We start from the raw sequence: 24,544 nt of genomic DNA on the forward strand, positions 1-24,544 counted from the left end.
GACAAACACTCTTCAGGATAGCGGGAGCTTGCACAGGGCCCTTTGAAGAAACGTGTGATTTTCAGTGAAAGCACAAATATCTGAGCCACTGATGTGCAGTCAACTCCGGGCTCAGGAATCAACAAGGATGAGGGCGAGTGAGCGAGTGAGCGTAAGCGTGAGTCGCGGGAAGTCGTATAGAAGCAGATACGACGCGCCGCGGGGAGAGCGAGCGCGAAGGGAGGATGGATTGGAGGATCGCGCGAGCGCAAGGAGGACACCGCGGGGATAGACGCGGGAGATGGACGAGGTCACGCATACGGGCGCTGGCGAAGGCGAGGGGGAATACGGGGGCGTGGGCGAAAGCGTGGACGTGAACGTGCGCGTGCGCGAAGTCGAAGTCGAAGGCGAGACTAGATGAGCACACTGCACGCGTAGATGGAGTGGGGATGTGAGCGCAGATAGACCGAGGCAGCATGAGCCGAAATGGGGGGCTCGCGAAGTGGATACGAGGATACGAAATAGAGCAAAAATAAAGCAGGAGAGAAGAAGAAACATACGATATGAGGAGTGGGTTACCATCACGAGACAAGAACGTGTCGTCAGGCTATGGAGGATGGGGATCGAGTGCGGGCAGGTGATGACTACGAGCGGGCGTGGGCCGCGCCGCGGTGCGTCCGCGAGTGTCGCGTCGGGACTGTGGTGCTGGGGCGTTAATCATGGGGTCCTCGCGGATCGCGACGGGTGTGCGCAGCGGAATGGTCGAGATGTGTGAGGACGAGCGAGGACAAGGTGGGCGGCGGCGCGCAGGCGCTAGCGTAGTCGCGGTGCACCGTACAGCGGTGGCACGTGCGTATCACCACGTACAGAGCTTACCTGCAGCTGACTCGCCAAGGATAAGGATCGTGCCCCAGACGCTCCGGAGTCCGCCAGCATTCACGTACAACTCGGGGTGTGAAAGGGCAAAGCGGCGACAGGTGGACAAGCGCGGAAACATAAGGTAGTTCCCAACGAGTGGGTATGAGCATCCATCAGCTATGGACAACTACCCGATCCCGTTTCGCCTCGTTTTCCATGCAAATCAGGCTGTGAACCAACTTGTTCAGTTGACCGGCATATGAGGACGGCTCCGGGGTGCAATCGTGATCTTGGAGTGCTTGCGGACTGACCGCGAGAGGTTCGAGAGACGGAATGGGCGAAGTGCGCGAGGACAAGGGCCGAGCGCGGTCGAAGGTGTTGTGCTCGTACGTCTTCACCGTACGGCGATAGCGTGTGCGTGTCGGCGTCCGCAGCGTCATCGTGAGCCCCTGGGCTTCGAACCCCGCGACAGCCGCCTCGACGCGCGCGTGGCGAGCCCTCGCGAGCGCTGCGCCCTTCGCATCGAGCCCGTCTTTGGTGCCGGGGGTGTCGACGAGCCCCGTGGTGAGCACAGCGACGGTGAAGGCCTCGGGCGCGAGGAGGACGGAGAACTTGATGGCGGCAATGACCTGCTGCCTGCACGCACTCGGAGAGGTGGTAGGACGGCATGGCGGCGATCTGCATGTCGTGGATCGAGTTGTACTTGCCACCCTCGGTGTTGATCACCATGATCTTCCTCGCGCCAGTGGGGGACGCGCGTAGGAGGGGGAGGAAGGCGTGGATGGAGTGGATCGTGCCGAGGCCATGATTTGGAACTGCCATGGGGGGCGGTCAGTGCGAGACTGGAGGGGAGGGGCACGGAGGCGTACGGCGTGGGCGAGGCTGGCATCGAACTCGGCCATGTCGGGGATGTTGAGGAAGTCGGTGAAGATGACAGGAGGAGAGCGGCGCATGGCGTTGTGGATGAGGCAGTCAAGGCCTCCGCCGGTCTTCTCGGCGACTTCTTTCCTGGCACGCTGGACAAGGACGTGTCAGCGAAGTCGCCAATATTGCCTTCAAAAATGTGGACGTTACTGAAGCCGTGCTGCTTCATCGTGTCCTGGAGGTGCACCGAGGTTGCGGACGGCGAACACGGAGTTTGCGGGTATGGATGCCTGGAGACACGATATGTTAATGCTAGGGAATTTATATACGACAGGACTATCAACGTACAAGTTGCACAACAAATTTGAGGCCGATGCCGCGAGAGGCACCAGTAACCGCGTATATGAAGATCATTGAGACTGCAAGAGGATGAGGTGGATGTTACCCGTGGCACGCCACCGGAGGGTCAATCTGGGTCATCGACATGATGTTCTGGTGACCGGAAGCCCTGGGCAGTGGGAAGCCTCGTGTTGACTCGGAAGTCTCACATGATATCCGCGTCCCGACAGCCCTTTCAAGAACAGGCGCTTATCCACTTGTTACATATGTTACACCACCCCTTCGAGCCCCATGTAACTAACGCGTTACTTACAGTGTAAGTAACGTACATAATAAGTTTTGTAAGTAACAACAGGGTATGTAGTCGATCCCTACTCCTTTCGTTTTGTCTATTTGACCTCCCTGATCCCCATGTCTACTCTTTGCACACTCTCCAATACCACCAAGTCCTCTCGACGGTTGCGGGTGGACGGCGAAGGGGGTGAAAGCCACAACGCGACTCAATATGACGGCCCCATTCACGACGACGAGTTCTGGCTCGAAGACGGCAATGTCATCCTCACCATGTTGCCTTCAAAGTCTATCGCGGACTGTTGTCGACCCATTCGGAGGTCTTTCGAGACATGTTCACGACAGGCACCATCCAGGCAAGCTCCATCTACGACGGATCACCTACCGTCGTGCTCAGTGACGCGCCTGCGACGTTGCGGCATCTACTACGCGCTGTGATGTCCACGACAATTGTTCGGTGCGTCTTTTTCGCGGGATTCTGGTAGATCCCCTTTCCCATGCATCCCCCAGCATTTATTGCCCGACCCTCCCGGACACTACTCGATACATCAGTTGTCCGCCCTCGTCCGCCTCGGTAACAAGTACCAGATGGAGCACGTTCAGGTGCACGCCCTTGCGGCGCTCAAGACCTATTTTACGGCGAATCAGTGTAGCTTCACCCATCCGATCATTCAACACTTCTCGGTGAGGAGCAAGACTTGCGGCATTGAAGCCATCCACCTCGCCCGGCTCACCAATACGCCTTCGATGCTCCCGGTCGCCTTCTACACATGCTCTTGGGTCGCGGGCGACATCGCAGACGGCTGGACGCGTGAAGACGGGTCCATCGTCCACCTCAGCGGACCCGACCTGAAACGGCTCATCAACGGCCTCGCGCCGCTCCGCCAACGGATCGCGCGGCTCTGGGAGAAGGCGATGACCAACGCTCAGAAGGCGCTGCCAGATTGCGTAACCTGCGAAACGTCGACCTGTGCATGCGGGAGCTGAAGGGCTTGCACTACGACCTCAACACGTTGGGTGACGGTAACTTCGAGCCTCTCACGGGATACGCCCTCCGGCACAGGGTCACGTCGTCACGCTGTTGCGAATCGTGCAAAGACGTGCACCTGAAGCGATACGTGGACGCCCTCGGGATTGAGGGCGTGCAGCGGGCTCTATAGTGTTCGTTGCCGGAGCTGTTTGATGTCTAGGTCAAAGAGTGGAACACCACCGGTACGTGCTAGTTAGGTTGTGCGTCCTTCCGTTGCTGACCCTACTTTACCTGCAGCGTTGTGAATTGCTGTGCGTGGTTGAGACACGGACGGTTATGTACTTGCGCAGTGTAGCTGTTGCCTCTGTCATGGATCTGGGCTTCGCAGATGTCAAATTGCAACTCTACTCCCAACACAGCCCTCGTAGTATGGAACGAGGCGAGTACGCCGAGCTTCGTGCCGTCGAAGACGGCCCTATTGCCTGACCTGACCGGTGCATTCGCCGTGTGTTATGGATAATTACTTATTTCGGGCTTCTCCGGCAGCCGACATTATCCCGGCGCTTGCGCTAGTCAATGATCTGCACACTGTGAAGTATCGACACCGGGCAGCCGCCTTCGCGCATGGACCGACGTTCCGAGAGGTGTTTAGTGCTCCAGTGGATCAGCATGAGCGATAGGTGACAGATCAAACCTAGTCGAACTCAAAGTACGTGTACTGAGTTCAACACGTCCAACGCGGCCCGCACCTTATACGTAAATCGATACAAAGGCGGAGCTGGAACGTCGGATCACATGAAGACAGATGTCAGAACTCCACCCACGGCGCCACCAACAATGGCCTTCTGTTCCCGAGGTAAGTATCCCTCGCCTCCCCAGCGTTCCGCTCCCACCGCATGCCCACGGCTTTCTGATAGCGTCTTCCGAGTTCTCTGTCAGTCTCCAAGCTTCTCACAACCCCTCTTGGCTCCCCCTTGGGCTTCGATTCTGATGATCTGTCGACGCGATTCATTAGGTAAGTTATGCTGCGACAGACGATAGGCAGCGTGTTCGAAGAGCTGAGGCATCATATACAGCTTCGCTGCAAGAGGCTGGGTCACGGTGCCCACTCTTCTCCCCTCCCACCTCTTCTCGGAAGCGCCATGTCCAGGCCCTCTGCCGTCGCAACGCAGGACAATAAGCGCGGGATGTCGTTCGAGAAGACGGACTCGTTCGTCGAGCAGAACAGTCCCGAAGGGTCTGAGGCCGCTGCCATGTCGGCTAGAAGGAGTGCAGCGTGGGCGAAGATGGACCTCACAGTGCTGCCAGTCGTGACCCTGATGTACTTCTTCTCCTCCCTGGTGTGTGTCTCTCGTATCGGGTGGCCGTTGGAAGTATAGCCGATCTTTCTATCGCAGGATCGCTCAAACATCGGGAACGCTCGGATTGCGGGGTTGCAGAAGGAGCTGAATATGTCGAACTTCCAGGTATGGATGCTGTGATTTACGGGCCAGCGTTCACGTGCTGAACGATTCGTTGGCCCTTAGTACAGTCTGGCTCTTACGGTGGCCCTCGTGTACGTGACAGGGCGGTTCAGCGCTCAGACCTCTGATGGATGCCACGCAGCCCTTTTGTTTTGGTTGAAATCCCAGCCAACATGCTCATGATTGTGAGCGCCTGTCTTGGCGCCACCCAGTACGCCGAGGTCTCATACTCTCACCCAGCGCGTTGGCCCACGGCTGCTTTTGCCCACGCTTGTGTGTCTGTGGGGTGTTTCCACGGCATGCCAAGGTGATTCTCTTCATGTTGTTCTCCCAGAAAAGAAGCTCAAAGTTTGCAGGTGTGGTCCACAATGAGTCCGGACTTCTCGCCTGCCGATTCTTCATCGGCTTATTCGAAGGTGGGCGATATGTTTGGGAATGCGTAGTTGCGAACTTGAGGACGATCCAGGTGGCCTTCCGTGCGGAATCTATGTGTATCTCGCTTCGTTCTATCCCCGTCGAATGCTCCAGTTCCGGTACGAACACACCACAACCACTGAGTCGTTGAATGCTGATCTGGAGCTACAGAGTTTCTATCGTTTTCTCTTCCTCGGCGTTTGCTGGGGCGTTCTCTGGCCTTCTCGCGGCCGCCATTCTGAACATGGACGGAGTTGGTGGGAGGCCTGGATATGAGTGGATCTTTATCTTGGCGAGTGGCTTTTCGCCGAAGTTTGCGCGTTTTCATTGACTCCTCCATAGGAGGGATGCCTCACTGTTGTTTTCGGACTAGCGTGTTTCTTCCTGCTTCCAGATAGCCCAAAAATGGCGTTCGCCCTGAACGAAGACGAGAAGATGTTCATCTCGAAGGCGCTCGCGGATGATGGCATCCTAGAGTTGAAACACCATGTTGCGCGCCATCCGTTGGGAGAATTATGGCATACGCTCAAGCAGCCACACATGCTGATGTTGTATTTCATGGGCGCCACTAGTGGTGTGTCACACGCTCTGTCGCTGGCCAACCTGGCCAACTCGTAAGGCTAACATCGAACTGTGTCTTAGGGATAGGGCTCGTTTCCTTGCAGTTGTACGTAGTCCAGCAATCTCTTTTGAGACTCACTGACCATGAGATCATCCAGCTATCTCCCGACTGTCGTCGCCGACCTCGGCTTCGAAGGGATCCATGCGCAACTCTTGACTGTCCCCCCTTCGCCGTTAGCGCATTCAGTACGTCTTTGTCATCTTTCTCCATGACCTATACTCAATCGTTGTCGTAGTGTCCGTCACCTGCGCAATCTTCGCAGACCGATACTCTCACCGCGGACTCACGGTAATCCTGTTCTCCATGATCTCGACCACAGGTTACGCTCTCTTCCTCGGTATGACCACATTGCCGCCTCCAAGCCTTTCGACGCTGACCATTATACCCGATCGCGGCAGCCTCGGACGCGCACCACGTCCGCTACGCCTCCCTCTTCCTTACGGTCGCCGGCATCTACTCCCTGCTTGCACCCCTCGGCACCTGGGTCGCGAACAACACCGCGCCGCTCGAGCGCCGCGCGACCGCGCTCGCCTTCTATGTCATGTGCGCCAACAGCGCGGGCATCCTCTCCACCTGGCTCTACGGCTCCCTCTCGCCCGCGCCGCGGTACACCGCGGCGACGGGCACGATGCTCGCGCTCCAAGCGTCGACGATCCTGGCAGGCGCGGGGACGCGCGCGTGGCTCGCGCGACAGAACAAGCGCAAGGCAGCCGCGCGGGCGCGGGTGGGGATGGACGCGAGGGCGGACGAGGGCGAGTTGAAGGAGATGTCGAGTGAGAGCATTTGGTTCGAGTACGTGCTGTGAAGGAATAGGTGAGGGCACTTGTTTGTATGTACGTGTATCTTGAGCGATCTCGTAGATACCGCAAGCCATGTGTCTTGCCAACCGACAAGCGCCCATTTACGTGCCAAGTGGGAGAGATGTATGAGCTGTCTACGCACAAAGGCCACTGACTACATAATGCCGCGCAGCTCATATCCGAACAACCAACCACCATGTCCAAAACCCGCTTCTTCGTCTACTATCTTGACGCTGACGACTTCCAAACCGTCTTGGTTGTCGCAGACGATACCTTGGAGGCAATTGTGGAGGCGCTGAACAAAAAAAATAAGGACTGGAACATCGATCCAACGGAGGCCAAATTTATCGTTGCGAGTCTTGCGACGTCGAGTTAGGTCCAGCCAGCATTGATGCGCATACGAGCCGCAAGGTATAGAAGCAATGCCTTTAGAGAGTCTGCGTGACCGTGTCATCAGCTATATCGAAGTCGGGCAAGGCTGCGAGGAGCTTTCATACACCAACTATCTTCCTCCTCTGGGTATTCCGCACAGGGATGGGAGTGTAGACATCATCTTACGATTCGCACCCGGTACGTCTTTTCACTCGAGCATCCTGCGGAGCTGTGCAGAGATACCGCAGCAAGACGTGCTCGCTCCGCTCCCTGCGATGGTCAAGAAGGGTACGATCTCGCTTTGTCAACAGGGCTGCATTTTGTTCACTGGTGCACAGACCTTGACGGTATCCACCGACGGCTTTCAAAAAGCAAACCCCCCTCCGCATCTTCACAAAAAGATTTTGTCGTCGAGAGGGTGACGGAGGAAGTCGATCTCGTGTATGGCCGCCCGCATGAGACGTATGGCCCCTCGATCGCGTTTTTCGACCCATCCATTGCCCGCCTAAAACAAGATATCCATACCCCCACTACCACGCGAGAGGAGCGGATCGAACTGTTCCCCATCTGTGACGGTTTCGTAAAAGTCGCTTCCGAGTTCTACCCCAGCGAAGCCGAACGCCTATCTGCTGTGGTACCCTGGATCGAGACGCTATTCCCTGGTCATGTCGTCACCCTGGAACCGCCTACCAAAGCAGAAAAATATCATGCGAACATCCGGTGGTATTTCCCATCTATCGACGGTCCGTTGTTACCCTACGCTGTGCTCGAGTTGAAGAACGAGCGCGGGGGGAGAGGCGATGCTCGGTTCCAAGCTCTCAACTACTACAGAACATCACTCAAGGTATGTCTACTACGTCCTTGCGTTTCTGCGAGCACCGCTGAACCTAATGCTCAGGCTGCAGATCACGAATACCACAAACATACGAATTTCCCGGCCCTCATTCTCACGCTCACCGCGAACGTCTTATTCATTGAGGCCGCACTCTTCACCGATACCATCTACTGCGAATTCCTCTCGGTGCTCAACCTATCCCTCCCGTTCGAGGCCGTTGAGTTCAGTTACCATGTGGTGGATGTGATGGCTGCCGTGCGGCGATGCTTGAATAGCCTCCGGGCCGGGTACAGAAATGTTCTTGCGGACCGTCCCCCCGTCCCCTCTTTGAACCACTTCTTCCCTCAACCCACCGCCCTAGTCGATACCGAGGATTCCAAAGCCAAGCCTCGCGCCCTGCCAGAGGGACTGGAGTTTATCTGTCGACTGGACCATCTTGGCGCACCTGTCCGCGGATTAAAGCTGAAACCGAGTACTCGTAGGTGCAACCCTATCTACCTCGCCAAGTTACACGGGAAGGTGGTGCTCGTCAAGTTCACGGAGCGGTACAACATCAAAGCGCACGAGATGCTCATCGACCCCGGCCTAGCGCCGCCTGTGCACCACTTCGCCCGTATTGTGGGCGGCTACGTGATCGTCATGGAATACGTCCCCCCAGAGCTGGGCCACGATCTCAACGACGGGAAGCCCAACGGTACGAGGGAGGAGGTAGCGAGGGCGCTCGGCATCCTCCACGACGCTGGCATTGTGTTTGGAGACCTCCGGGAGCAGAACGTGCTGCATATCCCCGCGACGGACAACGGCGATCCCGCCAGGACGTGGCTCATCGACTTTGATTGGGCGGGCGAAGCAGGTGTGACGGAGTACCCGCCTAGGATGAATCCCGGGGTGGCTTGGGCGGCTGGGATGGTACCTGGGGCACCGATGAAGATCGAGTGTGACAACGAGATGCTAGAGATCTTGTTCTCTTGAGTGTTCGTATGTATGTGTCCTCAGTAGATCAACGGACTCTCGGGCAACGTTGAGCGGACTGTACTTACTCATCAGTGTACGTCAATCACGCTCCGTCTCCGGCACACCCCCGGCTCCTCCTCGTCTTTTACGCGCGGTAATGACTGCCGGAAGAGGACGCTGCGCTTCCTCGGACGTCGACGCCGCTACCGAGATGTCACAATGGGACTTAAATTCTGCAACCTATGCAAGTGCCAGCGTCGGTCGTAGGTAACGGTGCGTGAACCGAGCGAGTGTGACAAAAACGAACAAGGAATCTCTGTCCATATGAATGCGATACGCCGGCCAGGAAGGGGAGAGAGAAGGGAGGGATCCGCGACCGTCGTGAACCCGTCATATGTGTTGGTATCTAGAACGAATCGATGACGCGATCAGTGACTTTGATGTACCCCTTCCGCCCCTGCCCGCGCAGCAACAGGACACCTAGCAGAAGGAGAAGGAGAACCACTCCGCCCAGAAGCCCGATGGCGATGTAACTGTTGCGTTCCAGCGTCCCGAGGTCAGCCGCGGCCAGACTCTGGGCAGTATCCGTATCCGCCGCGGCGTCGTCCTGCGCGATCGCGGCGCGCGACTCGGATGTTCCGTTCGTGTCGTTGGTGGGCATGCTGCCGCCCGTGAAGCAGTACCGCGCGAAGCAGGAGTTGCATGCGCTCGTTCGCGCGTGTCCCTGGCACGTGCGGGCGCGCTCGACCGCGGCGCAGGCGACGCATGTGCCCCACTGCGCGTCGCGCTGCTCGAGGGCCGTGTCGGAGGACCCAGGGACGTAGCCGCGCGAGGCAAGTCGATATGAACGGTCGAAGACGGTCGTCTGATTCGCGCGGGATATCTGGAGGGTGGAGGTCGCGAAGTTTGTGACGTTGCCGGGATCGGCGTTTGGGATGAAGACGAGAAGACTGGGGCGTTCAGGTCAGCGCGTGGTTCGGGGCAAAGGGACTGGGTGGAGAGACGCACGGGAAGGTGGCATCCGTGCTGTTCGGCCCGTCGCAGCCGAAGAAGACTGGGCGCATGTTCAGTTTGAGGTCCAGGAACTCCCGCTGCGTTTGTGGGAAAGGGGTCGGGAAGTTCATGAAACCTTGAGGGAGTACGGAGACCTTCTCCCGCGTTGCGAGAAGAGATTGGCCTGTCGGCTTGAAATCGCTAGTCTCGCCCGACTGGAACAACCTCGTCAGGCGCTTCCACGAGTCTATCCACGGGCATACACTCACCGAGTCGAGCACCACTATCATGTCGACCTTCCGAGCCTTGACGAGAAGAGGGAACAACGGATCGTTCTGGTCATCAAGGGAACCATCCATGAGCGCAAGGTTGGCCTCTGCTGTGTCTTGATAGTCTACATGGTGCATGCCAACGAACGGGTTCGGAACGAGAGTGGCGTCGTATTCTGCTCCTGGCTGCAGCGTCCCGAAAGTCTCGTTGATCAAGCCGACGAGGCCACCGAGCCCATCGGGGCTTGTCCACTCCGAGGAGTTCGTTACATTGAGCGGGTTGAAGTCGCAGGACGAGGTGCCTATCATCAAACCGGTGTTGTCAAAGTCGTTGACGCAATGGATCGGAGTGCCGTTGGAGAACGTGGAGCCGAGGTACGGAAGGGAAACAAAGGATGCGAGCTGGGGCTCATACGATCCGAACCTGAATGCATCCATTGCTCAGTAGGCGTGCCAACGGGATATCCATGAAGACGTACTCAAAAGGGTTAAGCTCGTAGTTGACGCTTTGCAAGGGAAGAGTCCCGTTTCCACCGAAGACGGTACCGTGTGCATTAGGAGAGTTGACATTGATGACGACAAGGGGAAACGGCACTCTGTGGTTCTTCCAAACCGTCCTATCAAGTTCAACTCAGTGTCGGGGTCACTTGCGCAGATATGAAGTCAAGGGACGTACAGATTTGTCATCGATGAGAACGTCACAGACGCGGCGTGGTTTCCGGAGGTAGCATTGGAAGCGAACGAGCCTGGCGGTGTTCCTGGTAGAAAGTGGTACGCAAGCTGGTGCGGGCATGATTAGAACAGATTCTCCGACGCTTCGAGATTGCACATACTGCTCTACCCCACATGTCGCAGAATGTTACCGTGAAGTTCGCGCCTAGCCTCTTCGCCCCGAGGTCGTTCATCAGGTCCCCGATGAAGGCAGTTGTATCTTGGCCCTGGCTTCCTGGTGTAAGCAGAGCCTGATCGAGCTGCCAACCAGGATTGGACGTAGCATTGTCGCCAAAAACGAGATCGCGGCCAGGTGCGAAGTCGTTGAATACCAAGCTGGTAGCCACATACGATCCTCTGATAGTGAGTATACGATTAGAACGCGCATTATAGACATAATGGTGATCATTTTCGCACCCTGAAAGCGACGACATGTACGTCGACGACTGAAGAAGCCCCCCGAGACCATTCTTGACACTACTGTTGTCGCGGGAGTCGAAGGCCTCTAGAGCGGCAGCGCTGAAGAGCGCGGCGCGGAAGTTTCCTCCAGACAGGGAAAGGGCAATCGAGGGTATGTCCTCCGCGACGACCCCAAGGTATACTTGCTCGGGAAGGTTGCTAAGCCAGTCTTGAAGACCTTCAAGTACTGGTCTCTTCCTAGCTTCCACATAAGCAATTTCGTCCTGGGTACTACTCAGCGTGGGCATCGTAATTATCGTGTGAGCTAACCTTGTGGAGCGTTTGATTCCGATCTCGAGGTGTACCGGTATCTCGGATTAGACTGTCATCTGAAGGGCAGATTACCGGTGTGGGGGCATAGTAAGGATCCAAGGCTTGAGCACGTCCTATGCAAAATAAAAAAAGAAAGAGTAGACAGATGGTGAAGTGCCCTGAGAGCATGGGTAAGCGGCGAGGGTGAGCGTGGAGGTATCGAGCGACGCACCTTCGCCTCTTGCTTTTATACTCGCCGAATTGTGGATGTCTGTGCTTGTCAGACCCTGGGTTCAGGGTACGAATGCTGAGGCGACTCCATGTTGCGCTCATACGGGCCAATGCAAATTCATGGGACGACCGCACCCGTGAAGCACTTTGCTGCCACTCCGAGCACCGCGGAGCTGTGTGAACGGCGCTACGGGTGCTTTCAACGATCAGACGGATGCTTCTCAAAAGCGCGCCGCGCGATTTCGTTCGACGAAAGATCACGTTCTAGAGTCAATAGCTTATTATGTCGTTAACCGTACTCGGAGCTTAGCGAGGATAACGGTCAATCGCTTTAGAAGTATATACTACGGCTGTACGAGATCATTCAGAGACCATCTTCACAAACTGACACAGGAACACTCACATTGGAATAGAATTCGTCCGCTCAGTCCTTGGTGCCACGGAAGCCGTTTTCGTACGGCACATCCCGTTCCATCATCCGTTCAGCCCTCCAGATGGGCGCATATTCCTTAGTCCTATGTTGGCCATGAATCGTCAATAATACGCCTACTCCAAGCAGAGTAAGAACGCCGCCAAGGAGGCCGATGGCAATGTAACTGTTGGGGGTGAGCGTTGACAGATCCGGCGAAGGACTTTGTCCGACGGCCGTGGCCTGGGCGTCTGCGGCCCCGACTGCATCCACGGTGAGTTTGCCGGCGGGAGCGTTTGTCGGAGGTGGGTCGTTGCTGGGTGTTCGACTCGCGGTCCCGGAGCCTCCGGTGACACCGTGCGTTGTGGGATTGACGGCCCCATCGGCGGGGACCGAGAAGTCGGAGGGTAGAAGGGACGCCCAGTCGGAGGGGATGGGAGGGATGGAGAATCCAGACGGGATGCCCGTCGCCCAGTTTGAAGGGATAGGAGTCGGAAGGGAATGTCCAACTGGTCGCCGCGTTGAGCTGAGGGTTCTTGTTGTGGGTTGCTAAGGCTTCGGTGTTGAAAGTCACGGATGCAGTCGCCTGTCCCCATTGAGTGGGATACGTCCAGCCCGATGGCAAGGAGAAACCCGAAGGAACGCCGGATTCCCAGCCGGAAGGGATTGCCGGGAGAGAGAATCCTGACGGCAGGCCAGTGGAATACCCGGAAGGGATGGCAGGGATGGAGAAGCCCGACGGTCGGCTGGTGGACGACCAATCCGATGGAATCGAGGGGATGGAGAAGTCCGAGGGGAACGACCCTCCTTCGTTGCGCAGGTGTAGAGTCTTCGTGGGTGGATCGTTACTGGAGGACGCAGCACCGCTCGAATTGAAGGTAGTCTGAATAAGGATTTTCAGCACAGTTCACACCTTGGTGAGTGGTCTGACCGGGGGAGCCGTACTAACCGATGTGCTACGGTCGTGGTCGATATGAGCTTGAGCGGGGGGACGCGCGACCACGACTGCGATGAGACAGAACAAGACGAGAGTGGTACGCATTGCAGGTGGCGACGCTGGTAGCTTGTGTCTGAGGATGACTGTGAGCGTGGTTCTGGAGGTTGAACGGCTGGCATGAACTTACGGCCCATATATACAAGTTGGTCGCCCTCATGCTCGGAGAACCGGAGTCGCAAAGCACCCGCGGCCGGCCTGGATGGGAATGTCCACCGAGGAATCCCGCGTTGAAGGTCGAACGGGTCCGTCGCTGTCGCACCGAAGAGCACCCACGATGGCAGTCGAGTTGGAGTATGGGGCCATGCAAAACCGGTCATCGAAAGCTTGCGTCGACGTTCGGCGATAGACCGGAGGTTGGGTATGCAGGACATGCCCACTTGAAGTTGTTGTCCAGTTGCAGGGCCAGCTTCAGTTGGTCGAGAGGAACGACATCTATCTTTACTTGGGAACAACGCACATAAAAGGGAGCATGACTGTGTACTACATAAAACCACCAGCCCCCCTACAACGCAACATCTCACGCGCTTCCCTCTCGCAGCAATGCCGCAGTGCCAGAACACTGGTCCACATAGCAACCAACGACGCGCCTAAAGGGTTACTGCTCAGGATCCCTGTGACGCCGGTTCTGGATTTCAAGGCGGATCGAAGAGAGAAGGATGACGGATGAAGCCAGAGAGATACATCCTGAAAGTTGCATGGGCTGAGAGACGGTGAGGCGGAGGATCCTCATTACTTAATATTGGACTCGGACTCCGGAGTCGGAGCGCTCGCGGGCGGCGTGACGGGTAACGACCGAAGGCAAACTCTTACGGAACGTTCGTCACGGATGCAGCATGTTGAAGGAGCGCGTGACGGTTGTCACGTTTCCACGCGGGCAAACAGCGGACGCGTCTCTCGAACACATTCACCCTCCCCCATCGTCGTCGGCGGCGACGATGACCACCTTCTCCGACGGCGGCGACGTGGCGGCCATGGCCGACTACGACTCTCAGGGCAACATGCGTCTCCAACTTCAGGCCCTCCTCGATGACAAGGAAAAGCAACTCCAGTCGGCGGCTACCCTCGGTCACCAGCTGCTGGCTCAGCGCATGGAACTCGAGGAGCGTATCAAGCAAATGCAAGAGCTCGAGCTCGACAGCTCCGGCAGCGACGACGGCTTGGATGCCAGCGTTAGAGACCGCTATCGCGAGTTGGCGGACGCTATCAAGGCCTGGGATATGGAGAACGAGCACTTGACCAGCGTGTTTGGGTCCAAGGTGAGTGGCGTATTGCGTCCTTGCGCCCCGCTGTCTCTGACCGCGAATATGCAGCCTACGAATGGCATCCATGCTCCTCCTTCACGTCATACGGAGCCCTCGAGAACAGATGAACGCTCAAAGGGAGCTGCCGCGGGCCAGGCTGCCGCACAGTCCTCTCGTCGCGCCAAGAATGCGGCTCATCGCGCGGACGATGTCGGTGAGTACACACTCTTCTCGCGCTCTTGCCCCCGATGCCCGTGCCCAAGAACGGCGAGAATCCGTTAAAGATGCTGTCCCCGTAACAACTGGGTCCAGTCTCGTACCTATACACACGCTTTTGCCAGCGTGCATCAGGGGACGCCCATGTGAGCCGTTGCCGAAATGAATCTGCCGTGCTGGACGCGTATCACGCATTTGTCCCGTGCACGTTTTCCATCCAAGCAGCCTTATCGAGCTTGTCAAAATTGACAGTACGGATTTACGGGGGAAGACGGGGATTCCACCCATCTACCTGACCGGGGGGTCTACGGGGACGCTGTTGCGCGTCCTAGAGGGGTCTACACATACATCATGAGACGAACCAGCGTACAGTCCCAGGATGCTGACTATCACGGTTTCACAGAATTTGCATTCGAGATCGGAAGTGGATTGCTCACTGAGGTTCGACGGTTGCAAAGTCTGCTCGCCGAAAGGGATAAGGCTATTCAGGACATGAAGGAGGAGAAGGACGACCTGGAGAAGAGTCTAGAGAGCCTCCGTCAAGCGCTTCGGGAACAGGAGCAGTCCGCCGACAAATTCAAGGAGGAGAACTGGAACTTGGAAGTCACACTACAAGAGCTTCGATCACAAGTCGGCGAGTCTCAAGCCAACGCGCTGCGACTAGAAGGCGAGAACAAGCGATTAACGAGGATGCTCGCCACAACGCGAGAGACTGCGGACCAACACAAGACCGAGGCGGAGAAGCAGCAGACGGCGTTCGTCGAGCTCAAGGCCAAGCACGAGACCGATGTCGCTCAAGCTCGCAAGCATGCAGCAAGCCTCCAGCGCGACAAGTCCGATCTTCAGCAGACCATCGACAATCTGAAGGTCGAAATGCAGAAGGCCAGCCGTCGTCTCCCCCGCTTCGGCTCCCCTCTCACTCCCAACGGCGTCACTGTATCCGAAATGGCCACTCCAGCTGACCGCGACGACGACGACGTGTTTAGCACAGCCGGCGCGTCCACCCACACCCGCAAGAAGCTCGACAACTCCGGTCTCTTCCCTCCTGACGACTTCGCGGACGAGTCTCCCGACCCCTCCCCGTCCAAGCCCTTCCTGGCCCCCAACCATCCGACCAACGAGATCGAGGCCCTGCAACAACGGCTTGCGCACGCTCAACGTCAGATCAGCACTCTCAAGAGCACGCTGCAGCGTGAGAAGGAGCTTCGTATGGACTATCGGCGCAAACTGGATGCCTCTCCCGGATTCTCGATCGAAGAGGAAGAAGACGACGAGGTCGAAGAAGAGACCGACGCGAAGCCCAAAGCACGCCTCACCCCCTACCGCTCCAGTCGCGGCCGCGGTCGTGGCAGGGGACGGGGAGGCCTCACTCTCATCCAGCGTCTTGGTATGGCTGCGCACAGTCCGTCATCCGACTACAATGACGATATGGACTTCGAGGACTCACCGGTACCGTCTGTCCCTCCAATTCCTGCCGAGTTCCGCCAAGATGAGGAAGACGATGAACCGGAGCCCCCCGCATCTCCTTCCCCCGTAGCCCCATCGAACAGGACGAGTGTCGACGGCATGGACCCTGCTTTTGCGAACGTCCTCCGTCGCTCCGCATCAGCCAGCTCGGTCGCGAACGGTAGCCCGCTGCGCCAGAGCGTGCTTGCCCGTACACAACGCGGAGGAACGTTGCCACGTCGCTCTCGTGGAGGCGCGGCATATCAGGAAGCGCGTCCACCCTCGCTCGTCGGTCAACCAGAAGCACTCGCCGCCGAGCTTGGGTTCGGTCCGATGGAACCCGAGCCTTCGACTATTGCCGACGATCTTCAGGAAGAGCTCGCTGCCGTTGAAACCGTCGACTTCGGTGTTCAGACCGACTTCGAGGAGCCGGTGCCGCCACCAGTCATCCAGGTCACCGCGCCCTCGATGTCTGACATTGCCATCCAGGCTGACCCCGAGCCTCTCCCCGTCACGCCTACGTCGGAGATGTCCGCGCAAACCGATGCGGAGGTTGTTCCCACTCGCATGGAGATGGAGGTCCAGGCCGAGCCATCAAGCTCTGTCGCCGAAGTTCAAACTGCCGCTCCCTCCGTCGCCCACATGGAGATGCAGACCTCGCCCAAGCTCTCGCGGGTGGCTCCCATTGTCGCCGATATGGGTATCCACGCCGCCGCGATGTCTCGCTCTTCAAGTCACGAATCGGAAGAGACAACCATGCAGCTCCGCCGTCCCCCCTCCCTTACGTTCAGCGACCTGGACCATCTCGAGGACGAAGACGACATGACAGAGACGGGCTCTATCATGGGCGAGACCACCGACTTCACCGACGCCTACAGCGTGCCCATGACCCCAGTCACGCCAGACACGGCCAGCGACTACCACTCCATTATGACCGTGTCCGACGCGGAATTCTCGGACGGCTCCATCAGCGACGACGAGAGCATCAGGGCGTCGCAGATTCTTGGTAGCGCATCGGCGATGTCTTCCCAGGCGTCGTTCCCATCCCCCATCGAGGCCGTCCCCGAGGTACCAGCTAAGCCGGAAGTGGTGTACGAGTCGAAGGAGATTGAGACAGATCCGATCCCGGAGCCACCCAAGGTCGAGACAGAAGAACAAGGCATTCAGGTCGACCCCGAGCCTGCACCGCTTCCAGAGCCTATACCGGAGCCGGAGCCTGTACCGGAGCCGCCCAAGATCGAGCTGGTGGACGAGGGTATCCAGTGCGAGCCCGAGCCCGAGCCCGAGCCCGAGCCCGAGCCAGAACCCTTCGTGGTGCCGGAGCCTCTTGTGGAGACAGTACCAGAGCCAGCACCGACGCCGGTCCTCGTACCTGAGCCAGAACCCGAGCCCAAGCCGGAGATGAAGGAGATGTCGATTCAAACGGACGAGTGGGTGCCTCCAGCTCCTCCAGCCTCAGCTATCTTCCCAGTCCCCATCCCTTCGTCTCTCCCCACCGCCGCTGTTTCTGTCGCGTCCGCACTCCCTGCAGCTGCTGCGACCACCACCGCTGCCGCCGTCGCTGCCACTGCCGCCGGTGCCAGTGCCATCGCTGCCGCTGTGCCCTCCGTCTTCCGCGTCGGCCCCAGCTCTCAACAGTTCCAGTTCATTGCTCCTCCCGCTCCTGCCACACCAGTGGCCGCTGACAAAGAGAAAGCTGTCGCTCCGTCTCCCAACACCACTATCCGCGATGCCAACGCGACCTTCATTGCTCGTCCGCGCACTTCCCACTCCGATAGGCGGCAATCCATCGAGTCAACACTTTCGTCGGTCCTGGACGATGTCGCGACGCGCTCCCGCACGCCGTCGATGCTCCCCAACCTCGTGGACAAGTCTCGTCCACCGATGATGGTGCTCCCGCCTCCCCCTCGCGCACCACCCCCGCCAAACAGCATGCTCCCTCCGGCCTTCATCCCCGACAAGCGGATGTCACACGATATGCCCCCTCCTCGCCCCTCCTCACCCCCTCCCCCAGAACTCATCCACCGAGCGACTACCCCAAGTTTGGGCATCCCCGGCAGGGGTACCATTGGTCGCGCACATGGCTCGTCAATGCCACCGTCGCAACAGGGCCTTCGCCAGCTCCCATCGACAAGCAGTTTCCGCTCCGCAGCCAACGCCGCGGCTCGCGCGGGCCAGCTCTCGAGCCCCTCCGCGATCTCCTTCGGTCTGCAAGGTCGCGAACGCCGCGAGCTTTCGAATACGTCGCTCAACTCGGGCGGCCACAGCATCGGCTCGCAGCGCTCATCAATATCGTCGGAGAACCACGCCTACGAGACGCACATGCGACGACGTAGCGCCGCTGACGGGCTCACTGTCGCGAATCGTGCGGGTGAGGCCAGCGGAGCGGAAGCTCCGGGCTCGACGGACCCGATGGTCATCCACGCGATCACACAGACGATGATCGGCGAGTTCCTGTACAAGTACACCCGCCGCGCGATTGGGAAGGGGCATGGCGAGCGGAGACACAAGCGATTCTTCTGGGTGCATCCGTACACGCGAACGCTATACTGGAGTTCGGCCGACCCCGGGTCGTCGAACGTCACCGAGTCCAGTGCCAAGAGCGGTATGTTGTCTGATTCTAGCTCGGGGTATTGTTTACTGAATGTTTTCGTAGCATATATCGAGTCGGTCCGCGCTGTCATGGACCCTAACCCGATGCCGCCTGGTATCTACCAGTACAGCGTGATTGTGTCCACGCCCCAGAGGGAGATGAAGTTCACTGCGCCAACCAAGGAGCGCCATGACATCTGGTTCAATGTATGTCTTGTGTCGAGCTATACCACGTTTCACCTTTACTGACGAGTACTTCACAGGCGCTCAAGTACCTCCTTTCGCGACCAGGTCAAGCTCACTTGGCGGCTGGCAATGCCCCGGCTAACAGTGCCCCCATGAGCCCCATGTCCGCGAACGGTGATCTGCCCGAAGAGTACAACGCCAACTTAATGTCAAGCCCCGAAAGCCAGCGCAGCACACGCACCAATCGAAACAGCCGCCCAGGCCTGAACGGCGACACGTGGAACACAACTCCCCGAGGGCAGCGCAGTCGCTCGCAGATCTCCCTTGGTGGCTCGATGGGCAAGCGTTCTGGAACTCCGGCGGCGGAGTACCTTCGATGGGCCGAGGCGCCAAGTAGTCCGTCGAAGGAGTACGAGCACGTCCCTGGCGGCCCAGACGACGACGATGCCGACTTCGAGCTCCACGACGACACCCTCGATGAGGGCTTCGAGGGTCTCGAAAACGTCCGCGCATGTTGTGACGGTCGCCACACCGTCGGTCGATCTGGGCGCATTCACGACCATCATCATCACCATCACACCCACCCACCCTCGCAGCAGTCACAGCAGTCGCAGCACCAAAAGCGCGAGCCGTCGCGTGCCCGCGGCGAACACCTCGATCCGAGCCCGATGGAACTACAACGGCCAGTCTCACCCGCATGGTCGTTCCGCTCCCGAGCCGGCAGCTCGACATCGCACGACGGCGCTGGATTCTTCTCTAGATTCGGGACGCGTCGGTCAACAAGAACCGTAACGGACTCGCTCAATGGGAACGGTTCATAGCAACTCTGTGTCCATGGTCGCCGCTTTCTCTCATCGTCGTCACCTTGCCCATATACATGTCGTCGTAATTCACCTTTGTGCATTGGAGCCCGCGCATCGCCCTCCTAGGATTCCCCTTTTGCCATATACACCCGCCGCGGCTGCTGACCTGCTTTCCCAGCAGTCGCGGCAGCCCCTCGATCCCCATAACGCTCCTTTTCCCGTAATTCCGTCTTCCCCGGTCGTGCCTATGCCTGTCCTCCTCTCCCTCTCCCCGCGCATTCCCGTTCGTTTTGACCACACTTCCCTTCACTCAGCTTGACTACTTGTACCCAGTTATTCTGTGCGATTACGCAGCATAAATGAAACGTTCCTTAACCCAAGCTCGGCGCGGCGTGTTCGCTCTGCCCTGCGTTAACGTTGGCTCGCTGTGTCGAAGGGGTCGCATATAGGCAGCGGCTACAGCTCTTGCGCGAGTGGGCGCCTGATGGGGAGTGGCTCGTTTCTTCCCTCCTCGAGATCCGTGCACCTTGCAGTCGTTCTACTGGACTCGACCCGTCTCTCTCACTCAACAACTCCTGCGGTTCGCCCTCGCTCACGCCCACGCCCGACTCCTTCGTGCCCACACCACGTCGGCACCTCCCAGCCACCGATGCCCCTGAGAGTCACGATTATTCTTCTCTGTCGAGTGGCGTAGACGTGGCCATGGAGGTGGAAGACGTACCCACAGGCGGCTTCTGGACTCCGACACGAAGACGCTGCTACTCGTTGCTGATATCAAGGCCCGGGCCGAGGCTGAGGCCGCCGCGATGTTCTCAGCCGGCGCTGCAGAGGAACTCGTAGATCTCGACCACCTTTACTTGGACTCCGACGACAGCGACTCTGAATTCGAGACGGATGCGGCTGCATTGATCGAGAGCGTTAGGAAACCGACACAGAAAGCGCATGGTCAGTACCCTTTGTTCCCTCCGATGTACATTATGTCGCTCACTTTAGTCTCCGGGCCGCTGTAGCCCTTCGGCTACGACCAGAGCTCCGCGTTGGTGCCAGTGCCTGCGCCTCCTTGCGCCAGACCAGTCGGACCCCAAAGAAGACCGTCCCCTTTGCGTCCCTTCTACGAGAGAAGAGACGCGATGAGCAAGCGGGAACCGGCGCAGATGCCGTTATCCGCGAAGCGGAGAGGATCGTTCTCGAGCACAAGGCAGGTTTGTTGAGGGAGAACGACGACGCCGTTGGAGACGACAGCGACGGCTCCGACACGGACGACCCCGATTATGCAATCGCCACTGCCAGTCAGTGGCTAGGATCAGGTGCAAAGGCCGTCAACGCGCTTTTAGCAGATGACTCCAAGGCCAGGAGGGCCAGGAAGGCAGCGAAGAATCGCGACTCTACCGGAGTACCATTCTGGAGCCAAGACGCAGCCGTTGAAGACGCGATGGACCTGGATCCCAGTGGCTTCAACATACACACATTCACCACCGCAAACGATCACCCTGTGCTCCGATACCTCCAGGATGTGGCTACAAGACAGGGTATTTGCCTCCACCCGTTCTTGCATGTTCGAGTTAACTCATGACTCGCACACAGATCACACTAAAATGGGAGCCATCCTGTCTTCCAGCCACTTATCTTCCCTCAAGCCGTGCCATCTCGCCTCCGTGATACCGTGGCTATTCGAAGTCTGTCAGTGATGGTGCTTGAATGCGCATAGCTTCCGCTCAACGTCTCGCATTGCAGCGTTATCCAATGCTCCATTTTCACTTCCCGACCTCGCTCTCTCCCAGTTAGCCAAGCTGGCTTCGACCGACGGTATCCCCGTCCTGCGCAACGCATCGATCACAAATGCCCTTCTCCGTCTCGGAGCGTCCCCCGCCGCTCTCTCCACGCATGGTTTACCGCTCAACACCGTATCCACTATGATCGATCCTCACGCATCAGATCACGCATGGCGAGAAGGGCGGGTACAACGACTGTGTTGCTCATTGGCCCTGTATGCTCCGTGAGCCTCGGTCTCGCCGTCATTCTGATCTCTGTTGACTCGGCTCCTTCAGCACATGCGACCCTGCCGAACGTAGCGACATTTTACTCACCGTTATACTCCTCGCCATGGACCCAACGACGTCCAATGAAACACTAGTCGAAATCCGCAAAGCAGGTCAAAGCTTGGCCAAAGCGATGTCCGCGACCTCGGAGGAACTTACCATATGCCAGAAGTTGGTTCTCTTCGGTCACACCCTCTCTCCTGAAAACCAGGCATTGCTCCTCTCTTCCATCCCAACCGCCTCGGACCCGGCGTTCCGCATTGGCCGTGTAGTGGCACGGGCACTGCTGCTGGGTATTACGGATATCAACGCCGAAGACCTCGAGCGGCTGCCACCTCTCAAGCCTTTGATCGAACTTCTCTCAGCCTCGGCCGGTTCCAAAGGACCTTTCGACGTGGCAGGCCACGCCAACACGCCCGGCTTCTTCGACGACCTGTCGTGTCGCGTCGCCCTGCTCAGTCGCGCGCTAATTCCGGACATACACGACTACGCTCTCCAGGAGCGCCGCAAGGGCGACGCCTCGACGGGCCCGCTCAGGGAGATCACGGCGCGACTGCACGCTCTGCATGGCAGCATCGGTGCGTGCCACTAGTTATACATACGAACAGCCCGTGACTGCCAACGCCGCGGGTTCTGACGCCGAGTCCGCCCTGTTCGTCCACACAGCTGATGGCCGTCGCGGCGCACACTCCGATCGCTTGCGGGTGAAGGACGTGCTTTTGCGGCTGTGGGTACGTGTGGAGTCGGAGCGTAAAGCGGTGGTGAAGTTGCGGCAGGGGAAACTGGGCGCAGGAAAGGCCACGCGCGGGATAGCCCTGCGTTGCTTCCATGACGGCACGTGGATACAAGGAGACGAGGGACCTTGAAACTTGAAGGGTGTCCACTCAAGTAGAAAGGCCGGCGTATCCGAAGTAATATTCCGTATAGTACTACTAGCACACCTCCCATAATGATTTGATAGTTTTCCGTACGGCCTGATCAGCTGGAAATTTTCTAATGGAGCCTGTTGGAGTGTATTTCTACACGACTTGGACATAGATGCGATTGCTAGCTGCTTGAATCTGTTGGAGGCTTAGAACGACGTTCGGCGCCCACGTGATCGTTGTGGTGATCTTGTGCCTTGGGGGTGCTGTCTACTCACAGCTTGACTCTGCTCATTTCTAGTCACTCAGACTATACTCATTGGTGGCTGATATACATGCAATCGTGTCGACGCGTACAACCGGGGCGAAGCGCGGGGCATCAAGGAAGGAGAGGGTTGCTGGGTTGGCTGTGACTTCGTGAGTACCCCCACTGCAATATTGTACCTCATCGCTTGCCCTAAGATCCCTTGGACGCAACAGCGAGGTTTTCACTCACTACGCGCTCTCTCTCTCGGGGGTCGCCGTCGTGATACTCTCTACTATCAACACCGGCTCACGGCCCTCCCCTGTACAAGCGAAGCATACCGTTACTATACAGCAATATACTCTCCCCCACGATCTGTACACTAGCCCAAGGCAAGACTACCACCACGAAGTCAGCAACCGCCACTCATTCCTAGGCATCGAACGAGGTACGCACTTCTTCAACCCCTGCGCGGACCCGTTGAACTCGTCCTGGTCCCCGGGGTTCGCTCCCGAGTCAGCGTACTGCCAAAACGTTGTGTACCTAGCGCAAGCGTTAGTTGTTGCGCGTCGGCTGGCAAGTGCGCTCGGAAGAAACCTATACTCACGACCATCCTGCAGGAAGCGTGCCGATGCTCGACGAGTAGCGGGCGATCCAGAGTGGGTTCGTGGACGCGAAGGACGCGCTGTTACCGGTGCACGACGTCCACCAGTCGGTGGTGGTGTAGATCACTGGGTCTCAGGTGAGGACTTCAATCTGGTGCGCGGCAGAACTTCCAAAGCAAACCTGGGTAGCTGCGCGCGCGGACATATCGCGTCAGCCTCGGTCGGTTCCCTGTGCGAGCAGGGAACCTGAAGACTTACACGCCCACGGAAGAGTGGTAGGTGTTCGAGAAGTCCTTGATCCACGACACCATCGCTGACGCGCTCAGCCCGTAGCACTCGTTCCCGCTCGGGGCATCTGCCAACGCTCGCGTCAGGTTCCGATCCAAAACGAACGACTCGAATCTCAAGCCGACGACGCACACTCGATATCGAGGGCCCCAGGCAGGGTGATCCCGTCGCCCGTCCAGCCGCCGCCGTGCGCGAGGAAGTACTTGCCTGCACCGCGCCCGAAGATGTGTCCGGGTGCGCGAAGTGGTACGCGCCGCGGATGAGGCCCGCGCTCGTCGCGCCGTCGTAGTTCGTGCTGAACATCGGGTCCGTGTACGCTGTGGGACCAGGACGGACGACCTCCGGTGAGCACGCCTTATGCCGCAGAGACTAGACGAGGGAGGGAGTGCTGACTAGTGCCCTCGGTAGCTTTGATGTACACGAAGGAGAGGCCGTTCGATTTGAGGGTGTTGAAGTTGACGGTGCCCTGGTAGTGCGAGATGTCGACGCCTTGCGGGTTCGCCCGTTTCTCGGGCGGAGACGCCGGGGCGGGGGCCGCGAGCGTGCTGGAGAGAACGGCGGCGAAAGCGAGGAAGACAGGCGTGGGCTTCATGCTGTGTGCCGAGAAGGTGCGTGTTCTGCGACTGGGGGACTGGGGTGGCGAGCTCACTACGCTGTCCTCCCCGCGATCGCAGGTTCGGCTTATATCGTTCACTTGGGCCACCGCCTCACCCTCACTCTGGATCCCCAACTTCATGCGTCATCTGACCACCTATGCACATGGGTGCGGAGCGGCTGTAGACAGTGAATGACGAATGAAAAGGACCGGAACCGCGATAGGTCGTGAGAGAAGGACACCTATGGCTGAAGCAGCATGTGGACGACGTCAAGCCCCAGAAGAGCTGTCAAGGAGGGCTCGCTCAGGCTCGTCGTGAATTCACGGTTGCACACGGTGGTCGC

General features: G+C 58.3%; 9 protein-coding genes across 9 annotated transcripts; 5 read left to right on the plus strand and 4 right to left on the minus strand.

The window, feature by feature from the left end:
* Positions 1-1,010: 1,010 nt before the first annotated feature.
* BXZ73DRAFT_80777 (uncharacterized protein) lies at positions 1,011-2,115 on the minus strand (the record flags this gene model as incomplete). Its single annotated transcript, XM_048023341.1, has 5 exons — positions 1,011-1,473; positions 1,502-1,652; positions 1,697-1,845; positions 1,912-1,991; positions 2,050-2,115. 5 exons carry the CDS (start codon positions 2,113-2,115, stop codon positions 1,011-1,013), a joined length of 909 nt encoding a protein of 302 aa, XP_047873646.1.
* Positions 2,116-2,451: 336 nt separating this feature from the next.
* Positions 2,452-3,318, plus strand: BXZ73DRAFT_105477 (uncharacterized protein; the record flags this gene model as incomplete). Its single annotated transcript, XM_048016270.1, has 3 exons — positions 2,452-2,632; positions 2,677-2,783; positions 2,842-3,318. 3 exons carry the CDS (start codon positions 2,452-2,454, stop codon positions 3,316-3,318), a joined length of 765 nt encoding a protein of 254 aa, XP_047873647.1.
* A 1,125-nt stretch (positions 3,319-4,443) lies between these two features.
* BXZ73DRAFT_105478 (MFS general substrate transporter) lies at positions 4,444-6,605 on the plus strand (the record flags this gene model as incomplete). Its single annotated transcript, XM_048016271.1, has 13 exons — positions 4,444-4,641; positions 4,699-4,767; positions 4,828-4,856; positions 4,907-4,949; positions 5,005-5,071; positions 5,121-5,180; positions 5,231-5,297; positions 5,350-5,431; positions 5,521-5,752; positions 5,821-5,845; positions 5,898-5,989; positions 6,036-6,137; positions 6,199-6,605. 13 exons carry the CDS (start codon positions 4,444-4,446, stop codon positions 6,603-6,605), a joined length of 1,473 nt encoding a protein of 490 aa, XP_047873648.1.
* A 191-nt stretch (positions 6,606-6,796) lies between these two features.
* BXZ73DRAFT_105479 (uncharacterized protein) lies at positions 6,797-8,779 on the plus strand (the record flags this gene model as incomplete). The annotated part of the gene is made up of 4 exons (XM_048016272.1): positions 6,797-6,971; positions 7,033-7,260; positions 7,311-7,816; positions 7,871-8,779. The coding sequence occupies 4 exons, from the start codon at positions 6,797-6,799 to the stop codon at positions 8,777-8,779; spliced, it is 1,818 nt and encodes a 605-aa protein (XP_047873649.1).
* Positions 8,780-9,720: 941 nt separating this feature from the next.
* BXZ73DRAFT_53335 (lysophospholipase) lies at positions 9,721-11,634 on the minus strand (the record flags this gene model as incomplete). The annotated part of the gene is made up of 7 exons (XM_048020983.1): positions 9,721-9,969; positions 10,024-10,447; positions 10,503-10,640; positions 10,700-10,803; positions 10,857-11,091; positions 11,152-11,417; positions 11,464-11,634. 7 exons carry the CDS (start codon positions 11,632-11,634, stop codon positions 9,721-9,723), a joined length of 1,587 nt encoding a protein of 528 aa, XP_047873650.1.
* Positions 11,635-12,100: 466 nt separating this feature from the next.
* On the minus strand, positions 12,101-13,127 carry BXZ73DRAFT_80781 (uncharacterized protein; the record flags this gene model as incomplete). The annotated part of the gene is made up of 3 exons (XM_048023342.1): positions 12,101-12,634; positions 12,660-12,968; positions 13,035-13,127. The coding sequence occupies 3 exons, from the start codon at positions 13,125-13,127 to the stop codon at positions 12,101-12,103; spliced, it is 936 nt and encodes a 311-aa protein (XP_047873651.1).
* A 926-nt stretch (positions 13,128-14,053) lies between these two features.
* Positions 14,054-19,584, plus strand: BXZ73DRAFT_53318 (uncharacterized protein; the record flags this gene model as incomplete). The annotated part of the gene is made up of 6 exons (XM_048020979.1): positions 14,054-14,338; positions 14,393-14,537; positions 14,943-17,125; positions 17,333-18,590; positions 18,642-18,784; positions 18,841-19,584. 6 exons carry the CDS (start codon positions 14,054-14,056, stop codon positions 19,582-19,584), a joined length of 4,758 nt encoding a protein of 1,585 aa, XP_047873652.1.
* Positions 19,585-20,372: 788 nt separating this feature from the next.
* BXZ73DRAFT_80783 (uncharacterized protein) lies at positions 20,373-22,471 on the plus strand (the record flags this gene model as incomplete). Its single annotated transcript, XM_048023343.1, has 7 exons — positions 20,373-20,511; positions 20,577-21,095; positions 21,151-21,246; positions 21,301-21,470; positions 21,502-21,524; positions 21,615-22,183; positions 22,272-22,471. The coding sequence occupies 7 exons, from the start codon at positions 20,373-20,375 to the stop codon at positions 22,469-22,471; spliced, it is 1,716 nt and encodes a 571-aa protein (XP_047873653.1).
* A 623-nt stretch (positions 22,472-23,094) lies between these two features.
* Positions 23,095-24,197, minus strand: BXZ73DRAFT_105483 (glycoside hydrolase family 25 protein; the record flags this gene model as incomplete). Its single annotated transcript, XM_048016273.1, has 7 exons — positions 23,095-23,110; positions 23,169-23,255; positions 23,320-23,443; positions 23,499-23,506; positions 23,576-23,672; positions 23,809-23,922; positions 23,999-24,197. 7 exons carry the CDS (start codon positions 24,195-24,197, stop codon positions 23,095-23,097), a joined length of 645 nt encoding a protein of 214 aa, XP_047873654.1.
* Between the last annotated feature and the right edge of the window lie 347 nt (positions 24,198-24,544).

This window comes from Epithele typhae (genome assembly GCF_022376455.1).
Source record: "Epithele typhae strain CBS 203.58 chromosome Unknown BXZ73scaffold_66, whole genome shotgun sequence".
Classification (NCBI taxonomy): domain Eukaryota; kingdom Fungi; phylum Basidiomycota; class Agaricomycetes; order Polyporales; family Epitheliaceae; genus Epithele; species Epithele typhae.